At 43.1% G+C, this 15,464-nt stretch overlaps 1 protein-coding gene across 3 annotated transcripts in view; it reads left to right on the forward strand.

Annotated features, from left to right (window-relative positions):
• LOC119163333 (putative phytanoyl-CoA dioxygenase) overlaps nucleotides 1-15,464 on the forward strand; it is a 57,421-nt gene that overhangs the window by 25,037 nt on the left and 16,920 nt on the right. For all 3 annotated transcript variants that reach the window (XM_037415312.2, XM_075872989.1, XM_037415313.2), the window contains 2 exons: nucleotides 3,395-3,558; nucleotides 8,899-9,061. In XM_037415312.2, coding sequence (XP_037271209.2) covers nucleotides 3,395-3,558; nucleotides 8,899-9,061 — 327 coding nt within the window. The remainder of the gene's footprint in view (nucleotides 1-3,394; nucleotides 3,559-8,898; nucleotides 9,062-15,464) is intronic.

Consider the following 15,464-nt stretch of genomic DNA (forward strand, 5'->3'; position numbering starts at 1 on the left):
AGTAGGTGTCCATGAAAAACTTTAACATGTCAGCACTGCACCCAGCTATCGAACCTTTTTTTCACTAAAGAGGGCCACAGATTGACGCCTCCCTTTAAGTGACCTCCCAGGTGCATTTGTCCAGATGGCCGAACAAACAAGTGGTTCTTTCTGCCATCAGCTGGCAGCCACACTCCTTACAATGAGCTGGCGAGTGTAAATTACCAAAAGCCGTTAATGAGGTTAACTGTTCCCTTAGTCTCGCATCGCCCAGTTTGTCCTATATAAACTCCCCCGCATGGCAGTGACACCTTATATACAACACGCAATTTATATGGAACATATCTGTTCTTCCTCTTCTCCGGACAGAATGAGCAAGTCTTGCGCGAACCCAAACTTCTTCTATGCAGGCGGGAGCAAATAGAGAGCATCTTATTGGGAGCTGACATCACAACATGTACCCCCTACCCAGTGGCCCTATTTTTCAAGCAATGTGAAAACTTATGCACATAGAGGACCACAACCAATCTCTTTTCATAGTGCACACGCTCTGTTCTTCTATGCGAAGCATTAATGCTTGACCCACTTAATTAGCCTTTGACAGCTCCTCAATATTTCTGTATTAGGGTAGCCTGCCGACTTCAGCCTTTCAACTTAGCTCGGGAAACTTTCCTTTATCGCATGTGCGCACGTTTTCTGGAGTGCAGCTCGCAGTGCAGCATAAATAATGCCCGACTAGAGTATCTTGGAATGGCTTGAGTTAAATGACAAGGTACTCTTTACGGATCGGGGCTTGACAGCCAACACAAATGGTCCTCATGAAAGCACAGTCTAATATCTAGAAACTGAAGCTCTCCTTTTTCAGGTAGCTCGTAGGTGAATTCTTAAGAATTTTTAATATATCAGTTGTTGTGCTATGCTTACTGCCAGATTCAATTACAACCAAAAGATCATCGACATACTGAAAAATGTGGCAGGACAGGTTGTGTAACTTTTTGGCAACAGATCTGTCGACTTGACCCAGTAAAATATTGCTTAAAATCGGTGGCACCCTAGATTCATTGCAAACCCCAGATTTTTGGACATAGATGCCCCCTTTTCATTCCACAAACATCGACGGCAAGTAAAACATCAGCAGTTGTAAAAAGCGTTCCAAGAAACACCAGAACTGTTAATGAACTTAGCTTCATCATTGTACTCAACAATACAAAACTTAACTGTGCAGAAGTTCACCAAGCAGTAAGGATCAAAACATGTCCTTGATGTCAATGCTAAAAGTTGAACATGAACCTGGGTTACTAGTTTTGAGAAAATCTACTACACATTCCGAGTTCTTAACTATAAACGAATAGACTACATTGAGAACTTCTAGGTGCAACTGCAAGTAAGCCGATATCTTAGACATCCAAATCTCTTTTTCTGATATAATGACTCTGAACGGGGAAGTCAGTTAATGGGTTTTTACTGTGGGAAAACCTGCGAGTTTGATTCTTTTGCCTTTTTCACTCTACCATCGAAACTGGACAGATACCTATCTTTCAGCATCGCATTAGCCTGCTGTTTCACCTTCCCTGTTTTAGCATCTACTCTTTAGAAATTCTTCAAAACAGCTGTCTCAAATTTTTAATTAAAGATGCCCTCTTTCATGACCACAAACATTCCCTTTTTATCAGACGAGCAATCCTTAAGACTATTCTGCTCCAAAAATTCTATGACAAACCTGTCAGGCGAGGGCCTTTGCCTAGCCAACAATGTTTGAGTGAACACATCGATACAATCAGACAGGCATCATATTCGCTCACCATGAGGCACATACCAGGAAATGTTTCTTGAAAAAGCAACCTTTTCCGCCAGTGGAACATCAGGTCCAAATGCGAACTTGTGTTCCAGTTTTAAAACCTTGTTGACGTCCTTTGGGATAGAACAATCGCCGGTGCACTTCAACTTGAGTTGGTTTTCCAGTTTTAAAACCTCGTTGACGTCCTTTGGGATAGAACAATCACTGGTGCACTTAAACTTGAGTCAGTCCTTTCTATTTCTTGGTAGGAAGTGCCGCTTGCACCGTTGTCTGTATCGGAGCAAGCCTAGCAGTGTTGGGAAAAAAAACGAACCCACTAATGGGAGCATCCTTCTGGTGTGTCCTACCAAAAGGAAACCACACATTCCTTTTGGGCGGGCACAAGCTCTGTTGGATATACCAAGAAGAAACCTTAGCTCTGCAAATACGTACGGTTATGGTAGAAGCCATCATGAAGAAAGAACATTGTGATAGACAGCAGAGCCCGATGCAGAAGAAGCGAAAGTTGGGCTATTTGGGGGTAAAAACAGTGTAACAATAGAGGCAAGGACTGAGTCCTTTTCAAATTTTGCATTGTTTTCCCAAGTACATGAAGGAAACCAAAGCGGGCAAAATTTCTGAAGCCTTCCACTGCAACCTGGGCTCATGGTTTTAGTTTGTAGAGCCCCAGAAATTCTGTTATCTTCGTTTACAAAAAAGAAGTTTCGACATAAGCGAAAATAAATTAAACATGGAACCCTGTTTCACAACCTTTATTGCCATGTTTTATTGCTATATTTGTACTGTAATGACTTTTCATACAGCACATGAACCATAGTTCAATTATGTTTTAGGGTATTGCAAGCTAAAACAATGATTTAATTTCACTCTGAACGTATTGAGTACTAATTTGATTTCTACAGTTAGGACTTCTTTATTGTATATGTGTTCACATTGCCCCAATCAAAATGTGCCTGGCAATGAAAGCTGCATCTTAGAGCTGAACAGCATAAACCGCTCTGTGCGTAAAATATTGACTTCCTGTGTCCATGCTTTCATGCCCTGACTTTTAAAATGAATGGGTAAAACAGATTTTAAACACATGCATGCACAGAGTTTTCAGGCTGACTTCCCACAATTAACAAGACACCATACAATGATAATCATCACAAACGATTACCTCCTGTGTGCTTGAGTTTGACCTGTGTACATGGGGTCTTTGGCTAAGATTAAGCACATATAATGACAAGTGACATTGACAAGATGTTCCAAGACGCTCATGGCACTAGTGAATGCTTAGGTTGTGCTGGGCCAAGGCTCGATATTATGAGCTCAAGCCAAGTCATTTGGTAGTCGCAGTGCTCTGGCTTCTATAGTACGCTGAATTGTAAAGTGTACATGGTTGGAGCCTTGCTATATTGAATTGAGTTCTGTTTTTCTCCCGAAATCAATATGCAGGACATTAAAGCAATCGGGGGTGGTCCTAAGTTTTTATGTCTATTGAATATCTTGTTTTGTGAATTGCATAGACGCTTGCTGTTCCCAGCACCTTTAGCTGAATCTAGAGAGCGAAGATTTTACTGCTTTTGTCTGTAATAATTGGGGGCCCTCTTTTGCCGACTCGTTTGTGCTGTGCAGCTGGAAGAAGTCAACAAGAAGATTGCGGCTACACAGTCAAAAGGAGGCTTCCGCTTCACCCTCGACAGCTTTCGACTGTCGGACGAGCAGCGGCGCTTCTACGAGGACAATGGCTTCATTATTATCCGCGATTTGGTTCCTTTGCGAGACCTCGAGGTCTACAGGTATGCCAATCAGCTTGAACAGATTTTGCTTTGTGATGTTTAAAGGTCACGCCGAAATACCTGTAGCTAAATGTGGCACCGCTGTCTATGCTATTTTCCCAAGAGATGCTGTGCTGCTATGGGAATAGTAGTATATGTGTCTGCAAGGCTTTGGCCTAAAACGTGGAAATGGCTGCACAAATAAAGCTTCTCTGTAAGTTGACAAAAGCCTTGATAAATGGATCGCCATAGCATAACCAAATGGATGACAAACAGAATATGTTGAGGAGTGAATAATGAGGGGAGATGCGAGTCGATTTTTCATTATGATAGCAATTATATGGACACTCGTCCGAATATTGCCGCTGTATATGTATGAAAACACAAAAAAGAAAAATGACCAGAAAAAGACTCCGGTTAGTCGAATGAAACGTCCGACCTCTTGCTTGTAAGTGCGAAGCATTAGCCAATAAGCCACCAAGGAGCACCTCTTTCAATGTTGAAGCGGCAAGCTATTTATATTTACCACTTACCACTGGCGATGGCCATCTTGCAGGAACTGTCATGTTTTCAGCATTACCAGTAATATGGCGCAATGAGCACGCGTCGCCAAATTGTCACGACGTGGTGGTACAGTGTAATAGAAGAGGGCAGTGGGCTCACTCCGCCGATCCTCTGACGCAGTTGGCGTCGCACAGGATAGGTAGCGCCACAGGCAACTTCAACAGCAGCTTCACTTACAGAAGCTGCTGGCTGCTGGCTGCGTGTGAGTTGCAACGCGCGGTTCTTTTATATTTAAAATAATCTTGCTTGTATTTTACTGCTATCTGGCTATATTGAGAGCGTATGTTGCTCTTGCTTTGTCTTTTTTCTATTTTCTTTTGCAATAGAATTTGCTGAAAGTCAGCCTGGTGGCAGCCAACGCAACTCATGGCTTTCTTTTTTTTTTTTCATGCGTCACAGTTAATGTTTTTTTTGTGCGCTTGAGTTGATTGCATTTTCACTATCTTTTTAGACCACATCGCATTTGTCCTCTATGGCACCTCGCAGAAAAGGACAATGTAGTGCCCCTCAAAACATGTGGTTTCATGTCGTGTAGACCTAACCTTTGTATCAATACTATGCCTAAATTTCGCCTTCAAGCTTGGAATTGGAAAATAGAGCACGCCCACTTCTTTGCCGAGCTTAAACATGCACGTATGCTTACTGGGTTTGTGCCTTTGCTATGCTATAATGAAATATCGTAGCCTAATTATTTTTTCTCCACTTTGGTTGTTGCACAAAAGATAGTAGTTTCCTGGGGGTTATTACTAACCATCATTATTTTAATCATCATTTGCTAAGAGAGATGGGGGAGAGCGCTGCAATGGACCTTTGCCCTGCAAAGGGCAAAGGAAAACCCTGCGAACACTTATGATTTTATGATTGCCTGTCTGAAGTTTCTGATCTCTCAATCGGTTTTTTTACTAAGGTAGGCTCACAGATCGAGAAGAATCCCGGCACAGCATCGCCGTGGTCTCCCACGATGTATCCATGCTTCTTTTCCATCGGTAATGTGCACATAGCACGTGACGCAGCTCGTGTACTGCGCTGTTGGATTCCACGGGCTTGCCCGCTCTGATAAGTCCTTCTTGCACTCTCTGTGCCTGTTCCAGTTTTTCGGAATGCAAAATGACAGCTTCGATTTGCCCTTCACGTACACGTAGTCTGTTTGGCACTTTAATGCATAGCACGAGTTTATTGAAATGTTGCGGCGTGGGTAAGGCACAAAAAAAGGCTCACTAGTTTCATGCATGGTGCATGCGCGTCTGAACGCTGCTGAAAAAAAAAAAAGAGAAAAAACTTGGCACTACAGCCTCTACCGCAATAAAACTTGGCTTGACAACTGCTGATCTGGAAGAGCTGGCCGGCTCTTCCAGCCTCAACACCCCTCCCAAGTTGTATTGATGACAGTCAGCGCCCCGCCCAGGTGTAGAGAGAAGCACGAATTGGTGACGTTTGCGGAGCCACTCAACCACATAGCCTTCGCCGGAAAGTGAGCCCACTGCTCTCATCTAGTGCACTGTAGAGGCGGTGCGCACTTTGATCTCCCACGCATACTTTGCCCCACGAAGAGCAGGGGGGTTCACACAAACGCATGCGCGCTTATCCCACGGTGGGGGGAATTGCATGCCTTGGGCTTTTGCCGTAATGATTTTGTTGTAGTTACCGGTGTACAAAGGTCACTGCACTCGCTGCACAATCACCGTTTGCGAAAAGGGAGTGCTTTTCAGACAGAGTGAAGTAAGAACTGAGATGCTGATTTGCGTTCATCTGTACCTGTGAGTGCGTTTCGTTCATCATTTGTGCGTGAGCAATGCGAGGCACGTTTCTAGCTGTTTGCCATTGTTCGTGTGACATTCTAATTTGTTGCTGTCAAGTTCATTGCTTCATTTTTCGCTTTTATTTGCTTTCACAAGTTTCTAATTCTTTGCTTTCACAAGATTTTAATTAAACTGGGAGTAGGTTAAAATCGCTTTTAAAGATCATAAAGTGGCCACCAAAAACTAAACAGAGCTCATTGTTTGCAGCTCCCCTGGAAATTGTCACCTGGCTGCTTGCCATTGCATTTTGCATGAGGAATTATGGCGTGACAACTCCACAACACCGATTAAGAGCCCTCAAAAATTTCCTTTCGTTCATTCATCGTGAGAATCTTGTTTTTGCAGATCTCCAGGTATTGTCTTCTTGGTCAGCTCATGTGCTTCGTAAGAAAAGAGATCATTTTCTTTAATTAGAATCGCCAAGACGTGTGTGTGTTTGTACTGGACTACAAAGCTACAAAGTGTTTCCGCTTAAAACTGCAGTGTAGCAGTATCCTTTATTCACTCTCGGCATTTTCATATTTGTGACTATATTGATTGGTGAAATACTATTGCTTAAATTTTTTTTATCTGATATATTTAGGAGGAGATGACGACATACAGTTGAATCTCGATGATTCGAACTCAAAGTGACTCGAAAATTTGTTCGAATTAATGAAAGCTAAATAAACGGAGGGCTCTTCATTCAGTGGTGCATGGGCATTAAGCTAACACACGAGGGGAAAGTTTCATTATTCACAAATCAGAGGACATTTGTTATTAATTGAAGTAATCGGTGATGCACATCTGCACGCGTTTGTCTTGCAGCGAGTCAATAAATTTTGCACACAGCTTGCAAAGCATTTATACTTCGGCTTCAGCATTCTCCTGGCAAGAGATTGATTGATATGTGGGCTTTAACATCCCCAAACCACCATATGATTAGGAGAGACACTGTAGTGGAGGGCTCCGGAAATTTCGACCACCTGGGGTTCTTTGACACGCACCCAAATCTGAGCACACTGGCCTACAACATTTCCGCCTCCATCAGAAATGCAGCCGCAGCCGGGATTCGATCTCGCGACCTGCGGGTCAGCAGCCAAGTGCCTTAGCCACTAGACCACCGCGGCGGGGCCTCCCGGCAAGAGAAGTTGCGCGCGAAAATGTCGAGCGCCGACACTTTCTAAAGATGACGACAACAATGACTGCGAAAGAGAGCCTCCCGCTCTCCGCTACACAGCCGCAGCATGGCCAGCACGTGATGAGAAAAGAGAAGCGTCTCCACGCAGAGAGAAGCAGGATGGCGTTTGAGAGAAAAACCAACACTCCACAGCAGATTTTTTTTTTTTTGCTCTCTTCGCGCGCGTTGTTGAAAAGAAAAGGGTTACGTGGCAGGGATGGGAAAAGGGGAAGCGTGGCACCGGCGCTTGAGAGACCCCCTCCTCAAGGCGCAGAGCCGTGCCCCCACAAGGGCAAGGGCTGCAGAAGATAGTGTCTTTTTCCTTTCCTTCAACCATACATTCGTTCAGCCAGCGACAGCAGTTTTTTTTTTTCCTCTCTTCGCGCGCGGCGTTGGAAGGAGAAGGCTCTTTACGTGGCAGGGACGGAAAAGGGAGAAGCAACGGGCACGTCGCAGATCGGCATTTCAGAAAGAGCACATTCCACCACAGCCTCCTCTTTCCTTTTCATTTCCTTCGCGCGGAGCGTGGAGGTGTCGCAGGTGCCGCCACGAGATTGGGCGGGAGGCTGAGAGCATTTTCGAAGCGTGGTATGTTCAAATTAACAGTCAGAAGTGCTCGGGCACTCGAATTACCGGGCGTTTTCCCTTATTGGAATATACATAGCTTTGACGGGACCTCATCGTGAGTTCGAATTAACTGGAAGTTCGAATTAAGCGTGTTCAAATTAAAAAGATTCGACTGTACCACATTGAATACTGAACGTTTCAATTCATCCTACACTCACAAATTTTGCTATGGCTGTACTGTACATGAGTATACATTAGTTTATAGTGTGAGAATTTATTAGAAGGCACAGAGGTCGGCCTGAGCTAGTTCGCTCTAGCCTGCTACTCTACATTAGTTTACAAAAATTTGTTGAATGTAATGGTTACATTTCTTTCTTAAATCTTGTGAATATTTGTCTCAAATAATATGATAGAATTCTCGGGCTGTTTTGGAAATGCTTGCCTTACTGTTTAAAAAAACGCCAGGCATACGCCACAGGCGCAAGACAGTCACGGCAAAACTTAGGAGAGCGACCTTTCAGAGCCTTTTTTTTAACACTCATTGGGTAAATGCTGCAAGCACACTTGCTTGATGCCCACTATGCCATTAATAATAAACATGTTAGGGTAGTAGTAGGCCAGCATTCGCTGTGCTATTTTTTTGTCGTGCTTCTGAGAAGCGTGGTTTCCGCTAGACTATTGCAAGGAATTTTGTGCCAATTGTTCATTGCTGATGAAGATGAGAAATTATGCCTGAAGTAGCTATGCGCCACAGTTATTACTGAACAAAAACAAGCTTTTGTTATGGGTTGGAGCATTGGACGACCCACTCATTACGCTATTGGCATTGTGCGACGACTGCTTGTTCATTTGCTGTTGTAAAATGCTAAAATGCTTTATAAGTCGTATTAACGCGATTGCTTTCCCGACATCAAGCCTGCCTATGGCAACTTTGCCAATAAGGCCCAAGCACCGGCATGTCTCAATGGTAGAATACTGGGCTGGCACCCAGCGGATTCGGTTTCGAGCCTCACTGTGTCATTGGTACTAGGTCTTTTCTCTAATTTCGCACGATGTAGTTGCGGACATCGGCGGTGGCGGACAACTACGACACTGTGCTGTGATCTCATAACATCTTTAGTTGTAAAACTCTTTAAATGGTGTTCAGTTGGGTGTCAACCTTAAAAATCTGACCACTGCACTACGATTAAGAAACGACAAATTTTTCATTTGCAAACGTGGCTGCGTTAAGTGAGAGCAGCTTTCAAGTAGCAGCCTGTGTGCACTACCCAGGAAGCGCTTCCAGGATATTGCTGATGCTAAGGTCAAGGTTCCTGGTCTGGTGGTCATGAAGGACATCTCCAAGGTGGATGCCGACCACAGCGAGCACGTGGTCAACAAGTTGCAAGAACTATACATGGACGACGTGCTCTTCTCCTATTGCACCTTGCCACAGGTCAGTTCACTCAAAATATTACCTAGACTACATTCGTTAAGGCAACACCCAAAAACAAGAACTGTAGAGGGTGATGTAACTCCTACCATTCAGTGTGCATTCGCTATTCGGACTGCCAGGTTGTCTGCTTGTCAATTTAGGGCACGTGTCATGGTGGTCGAATTAACAGCAAGCGAAGGCAAAGCCAATATAACGAGTTGCAAGAAATTCCAGTGTGTGTGTTTCTGTCATTAGAATTACTTTTGTGCAACATTTGTTTCTACGCTCAAATAGCTTTTCAGAACACTGGTTCCCACATAAGCGAAGGAACTTCCAACCTCTTACACGCAATCTGAAAAGTTTCTGGTGAATGTGGCATGTGCCAATATACTCGCTCTGTAACATGACACTTGATGTGTGGAATTAACAGAACTATTCAAAAAAACACTCAGCCGGATGAGATAGCCCAATGTGAGTATTCAGTTGCAGCCTAGTGCAGTTTGCTAGCTTGATATACACCAAAATTGGTCTCATGCGACTTGATTGTATGACGACCAGCAATGACAGATTGTACCATGAAAATCTTGACATGGAAGTCATGTACAATATGATTTACATGCCATGCTCATGGTGTGCTGCAGCCATTTCACTAATCTCACATACACCAAAATTGGTCTCGCTCGATGTGACTGTATGGCAAACAGCAATGACAGATGGTACGATGACAGTCATGACATGGATGTTATGTACAATGTGATTTACATGCCACATTCATTGTGCGCCTCAGCTAGCTTGATATACACCAAAATTGGTCTCGCGTGATGTGACTGTATCAAGAACAGCAATGACAGATTGTAACATGAAAACCGCGACATGGAGTTCATGTACCATGTGATTTACATGCCATGCTTGTAGTGCGCTTGCAGCCATTTCGCTAGCTTTATGTACACGAAAATTGGTGTCGCTTGATGTGACTGTATGACGAACAGCAATGACAGATTGTAACATGAAAATCATGACATGGATCTCAAGTACAATATGATATACATTCCATGCTCATGGTGTGCTTGCAGCCATTTCGCTAGCTTGATATATACCAAAATCGGTCTTGCGGGATGTGACTATATGACGAACAGCAATGACAGATTGCAACATGAAAATTATGACATGGATCTCAAGTACAATATGATATACGTACATTCCATGTTCATAGTGTGCTCGCAGCCATTTTGCTAGCTTGATGTACATCAAAGTTGGTCTGCCTGACATGACTGTATGACCAACAGCAATGACAGATTGTACCATGAAAATCGTGACATGGAGGTCATGTGCAATGCGATTTACATGCCATGCTCATGGTGTGCTTGCAGCCATTTCGCTAGCTTGATATACACCAAAATTGGTCTCACGTGACGTGACTGTATCACGAACAACAATGACAGATTGTAACATGAAAATCGCGACAGGGAGGTCATGTACAGTGTGATTTACATGCCATGCTCGTGGTGCACTTGCAGTAACAATGTTTTCAAAGTAAGACACCAAGCTATTCACATCCCCAGTGCAGCTAATCTCATTAAATATATCAAACTTAATGTCATGGCATACAACACAATGCCATGGCATAAAAGGAAAACTGCACTGTTTACTATAAAACTAATTACATATTTAAATTGGCATAAAAGTCTATATATATGGTAAAAATTTCATTTCCCTAAGCAAGGTTGCCAATGGTGGCTAGTTTTTGCCAAATTTGCGAATTTGAACCTCTTAAAATCCTGATCGGCGACATGGCGGGCTTTTGGCTATTTTCGGCTTAAGTCTCTACTAAGTTATGTATTCTATTCTCAGCATCTTCAAAATGAATGGGTGACAACATTTTTTCTATTTTTCGTAGTTTTAGACTCGCCCTTAGGAGGTCAACGTTACGTGCAGTTCAGTACGTCTGTCCTGTTCTTCGAGTTGAGGCACTGGTGCATCCACCAGCAACCTCCAAGCACAATTTAGGTCAGCGGACTCCTCACGTGCCGCGAGGTGGTGGTGGATACTAAGTTCTTTAGGGCCTTTAAGAGCTTTAGGCTTCTTTAAAGTTTGGCTTCTGAAGTGGCTAGGTGAAGGTTAGGCCATGTGTTCAGACCACAGCTCCAACTGTTCTAAATAGATTGTCCACTTCTTCTCGGCTGTAGTACCCCCTAACTTTTTATGTAGAGTTTGCATTTTTTATTAACATTCTTTTAGGGCAGGCCAAAAAGTCGGCTTCCTTGAACAGCCTTCAGAAACTGCACTGAGGCTAATGTTCAGCGTATGCATGACTGCACAGAAAACGTGTTGCGTGCATTGCGAAGGTTACGCCCTACTTTCGAATTTATTACCTTTGTTTTGTAATTAAGTTGTTCGCTTATCAAACACACCATCCCACTCGATGAAATTCTTGAAATTTGAGACCATGATAAATTTGTAAAGAAACTTTCCACGCCATCCCTCTTTTGTTGTAGTGAATGCTTCATCCTGTATCCACTACAACTAAAACAGTGGCGAACTGAGGCGGTAGCATTCAGGGACGCTTATGGTGCATGCATGCTTTTTCCGAGTGCTACCATGGTCAAGTGCGGGTGATGCAACTGGCATTAAAAAACGGCAATATAAATTAGAAGTGACGGACGTTATTGTTGTCCACAGGGCTGTACATAATTGGCCATCTCTATTACTTGGCACGCCACACATATGCAAAGTGGTGACATTTTTTTTTGCTAAATTTAAAGAAAAATGGCGACTTTTCACTCGTCGTTTGGCGAATTTCACTCGAAAGTCAGGGGCAACACTGGCCCTAGGCTACAGAATAATGCAACTTTTTTTTTTTTTTTTCGAATCTCTCCTCCCCTTAACATCTGGTATCACCCAGAGCTTACACTATGTTGAAATGTTATTTAGATGTTATTTACAAATGTTGTTCAGCCAATTAAACATTGATTTCTTGGCCCCAATCAAATTGAAGACCAAAAAAACAGTGTTTCACTGGCTGAGTTTCAGTAAGAGTCAGTGGTGCTAGACTCGGTCAAAATTCTTCGTGAAATCTAGCAATCTACAGTGTGCTATAAAGTCGACTTCTAGAAATGTGTGAAAATCATTGCAAAATGTTAGTAATTGCATTTCGCATGAGGAGAACTTCTGGAAGCCATGTTGACTATTATAAAAAAAAACTTATTCTATTTCAAGAAATCGACTTTATGTGAGAAAATGATATGTTCAAATCTTTTACAAGGCATAGAAGTAAAAAAAATAGGTCTATACTTCATGAATCTGGTGTGTATGTCACTGGATTTATGAAGTCGAATCACCTTGCCTCTTTTGCAGTCTTTAGGTAAGGAACTGTTGTTCAGTGTTTTTGGAAAAATAAGTTTTAGTGTACTGGACCTATATTTGACAGTAACCTGTTGAAATTCGGGTGTAATGCCATCGATAGTGCAAGAGGATGATCTCTCTCAATTGTTAATGATGGAGCGGATACCAGATGAGCCGCGTAAAATGGGTTTCGTTGAAAAGTAGCTAGACACAGTGAATCGTAGACGGATGCCAGGGTGAATGGAGCAAAATTAATGGGAAGTAATGATGTTAAGTATAGCTTGGGATTGTTTCACCAGATTCATCAATAAGAGCTATAGTTTGATTATTCCAGCTTTTCACGACGTTCTAAAAGCGTCTTGGGTTGGTTTGGAGTAATACCACAAGTGTATTATTATTATGTAAATAAAGCTTGGTTTCTCTCAAAGCTCTAGAGTATGCTTTAGGTGTGGCAGCATAAATTAACAACTTCTCAGCAGATGACTGTTTCTTTGCAGTATCAAAAAGCCTACTGTCTTGGTTAGATATAGCTGGTTAAGGTGCCTTGTGTACCCAGGCCCGTTGTATAACTGATAAACCTTCCTTGCTGGGATATGTTTTTTTTTTAATTAAACGCACTGCTTTGTCTTTTGAAACGCACCCACAATTCTTCGATCGAAGCGTCGGTGTATGAAAGACAAAAGCTGTCGAGTAAGGGAAAAAAAGCTCTGTGTTGATAGCGTCAAAGTTGGCCTAACTTTAATGTAAGTTTAAAGCAATTGCTCCATTTTAGTCTTCGGTACAGAAATTGAAAAATGTAGCACGTCATGGTCATTGGGTCTGGCCAAATGAGTGATTTCTGATGATACTAATGATACTAATGTGATCTGGTGATCACATTAGTATCAAATCTAATAGGTGTGGTGTGGTGAAAGAATTGTATCAGCATCCATTTCATTAACTAAAACACTCAGGCTGTCTCTTTTTGGAATAAGAATGTTGGCATAAAGGATCGAAAGCACTGAGGGTGAGCCCTCGCACTCTCCCATCGAGTGGCAGAATGAGGACGACCTAATCTGGTCGCCCTTGGGTAGTGGCAATGGCTTTATGAACAGTGAGCATCAAACACGCAGATCGAAGTGCGCTAAACCAATGCCAAGCTCTGTCAGCTTGTAAAGAGCATGGTGAGTTGATGCAGAGAAGTCTTCTGAAATGCTACCAGCCCGTCAGATTGATTTCTTGCAAGTTAGAAGCATTTTGGACTTGGAATTGCAAAATTTAGCAATGAACGATCTATTCTTGCCTGCCACGTATCTGTCCACTACGTGTGCCCGTGCTATGTCTTCGGATGATAAGCGAACATTCCGCCTGTCAGGAGCCATTGTGAAACTTTTTTTTTTTTTTCAGATTGGTGCAAGTTTTTGTGTGAAACGTTTGGTAAGACATAAAATAACAGGTTATCACGTCGAGATCGGTCTTCAGCCTTGCAAGCCAGGCTCGTAGCTCAATCTTCTGTTTAGTGTTTGGCGTGTGACAGAATTCATCGAGTTGAGTCATTGGTCTTTTGCTAACTTATACTGAAGAAATGTGGCTTTTACCCAATGCACTGAGTGCGTAACTTTACAAGCAAGAAACAAGCTTAACATAGGCTGGAGGCAGCCTGAGTGCGTGCATTGATGTCGTGGATTGCAATCTACACGTGCTGTCTTCCTAACAGCATGATTAAGGGGAGATGCAATTCGAAAAAGAAAAGTTGTGTTAATCTAATTTTTGCTGTATATGTATGATGATATCAAGTATGCAATCAGTTTCACAGTAAGTTGTACAGTTTTCACATTGTGCCATGATTATGTGTAAAGTATAGTTAAACCTGCTTATAATGAACCTTCATATAACCAATTTCTTTAAATCGCCAAACTTTTCTATTCCCCGCCATTACTCCATAGAAGCACCTGTATTTGCAACCTCTATGTAACAAAGTAACGGCGGGAGACATCCTTGATATGAGTTTTCGCCTCGGACAATCTAGGAATTTTGCCCCGGATTTTGTGATGTTGGCACGAGCATGCATCTTCCGCGATTGCCCCGTCGCTGACTAAGTGGTGATGGCGAGCTCGTGGCCCTGGTGACCCCCAGGTGAAAGCGAGCGCCCATTATTGTGTGCGGGCCTACGTGAGGCCGGCCTGCGCCCCTTGAGCTGGCGTTGCTGCCATTCTTGCTACCGCGGGTGCATGCATGAATGTGCTCTCCCCCTCCTTTCAAACCAAGAACAAAACAAAAAAAGAAAATTGTTTTTATGTTGGCAGTGTCACTAATAGCTGCAGAAGTCTGAACTGCACTTTAAGTGGCATAGGTGATGCCACTTTGTGTAGTTACGCGTTTAGTTTGCGCTAAATATGTGGGGCCGTGCTGCATACGAAGAACCCGTTACCTAGGAAGCCTTCATGTGCGCCTCCGAGGCGGTGCGCACATAAAGGCTGCCTAGCTTTACCGAATAGTTTCTGCAGTATCCGTGTCATTCGTTCTTCGTTTTCGACTCCGTGCATGAAATGGCTTTTGACGATGTTCAGCTTTTTTTTATTGATAATGCAAACAGACTGTCATTACTATCAAGGAGATGTCAGATAGGCACTGATGGAAACTTTCCGAGACCACGTATGATGACACCGACGGATCTTCGTAGGTCGGCTCGTCACGCATTTTGCTGTCTTGGGCCGCGCCACGATTTCGCGAGACCGTAGCCTTCACGATTAGCCAATTAGCTCTGGCAACACGATGGGTAAAAGTAGTGCAATAGGTGCAATAGCAACAAATGGTCATATTATATTAACTAAGGATGTCAGCCAACTCTCCTGTATCTGATATCACGGAACTCTATCTTGGAGCAGGGGTGGAACAGCTGCGCCATTCGTGCCATTGTTCACCAAACTTGTTCACCTGCGCTATCCTGTGCATAACCACCCCTGCTGCACCTAACTCTCTTTCTAAGTGCCGTAATGTGCCGCAGCAACGGAATTTAGCAGCTAGATGGGAAGGCCGTAAGGCATTGTGCTCGTAAATGTGGATGAAACATTGTCGTTTTGGTTTCATCAAAACGGTTATA

The sequence above is a fragment of the Rhipicephalus microplus genome, chromosome 9 (assembly GCF_043290135.1).
Source record: "Rhipicephalus microplus isolate Deutch F79 chromosome 9, USDA_Rmic, whole genome shotgun sequence".
Taxonomy (NCBI): domain Eukaryota; kingdom Metazoa; phylum Arthropoda; class Arachnida; order Ixodida; family Ixodidae; genus Rhipicephalus; species Rhipicephalus microplus.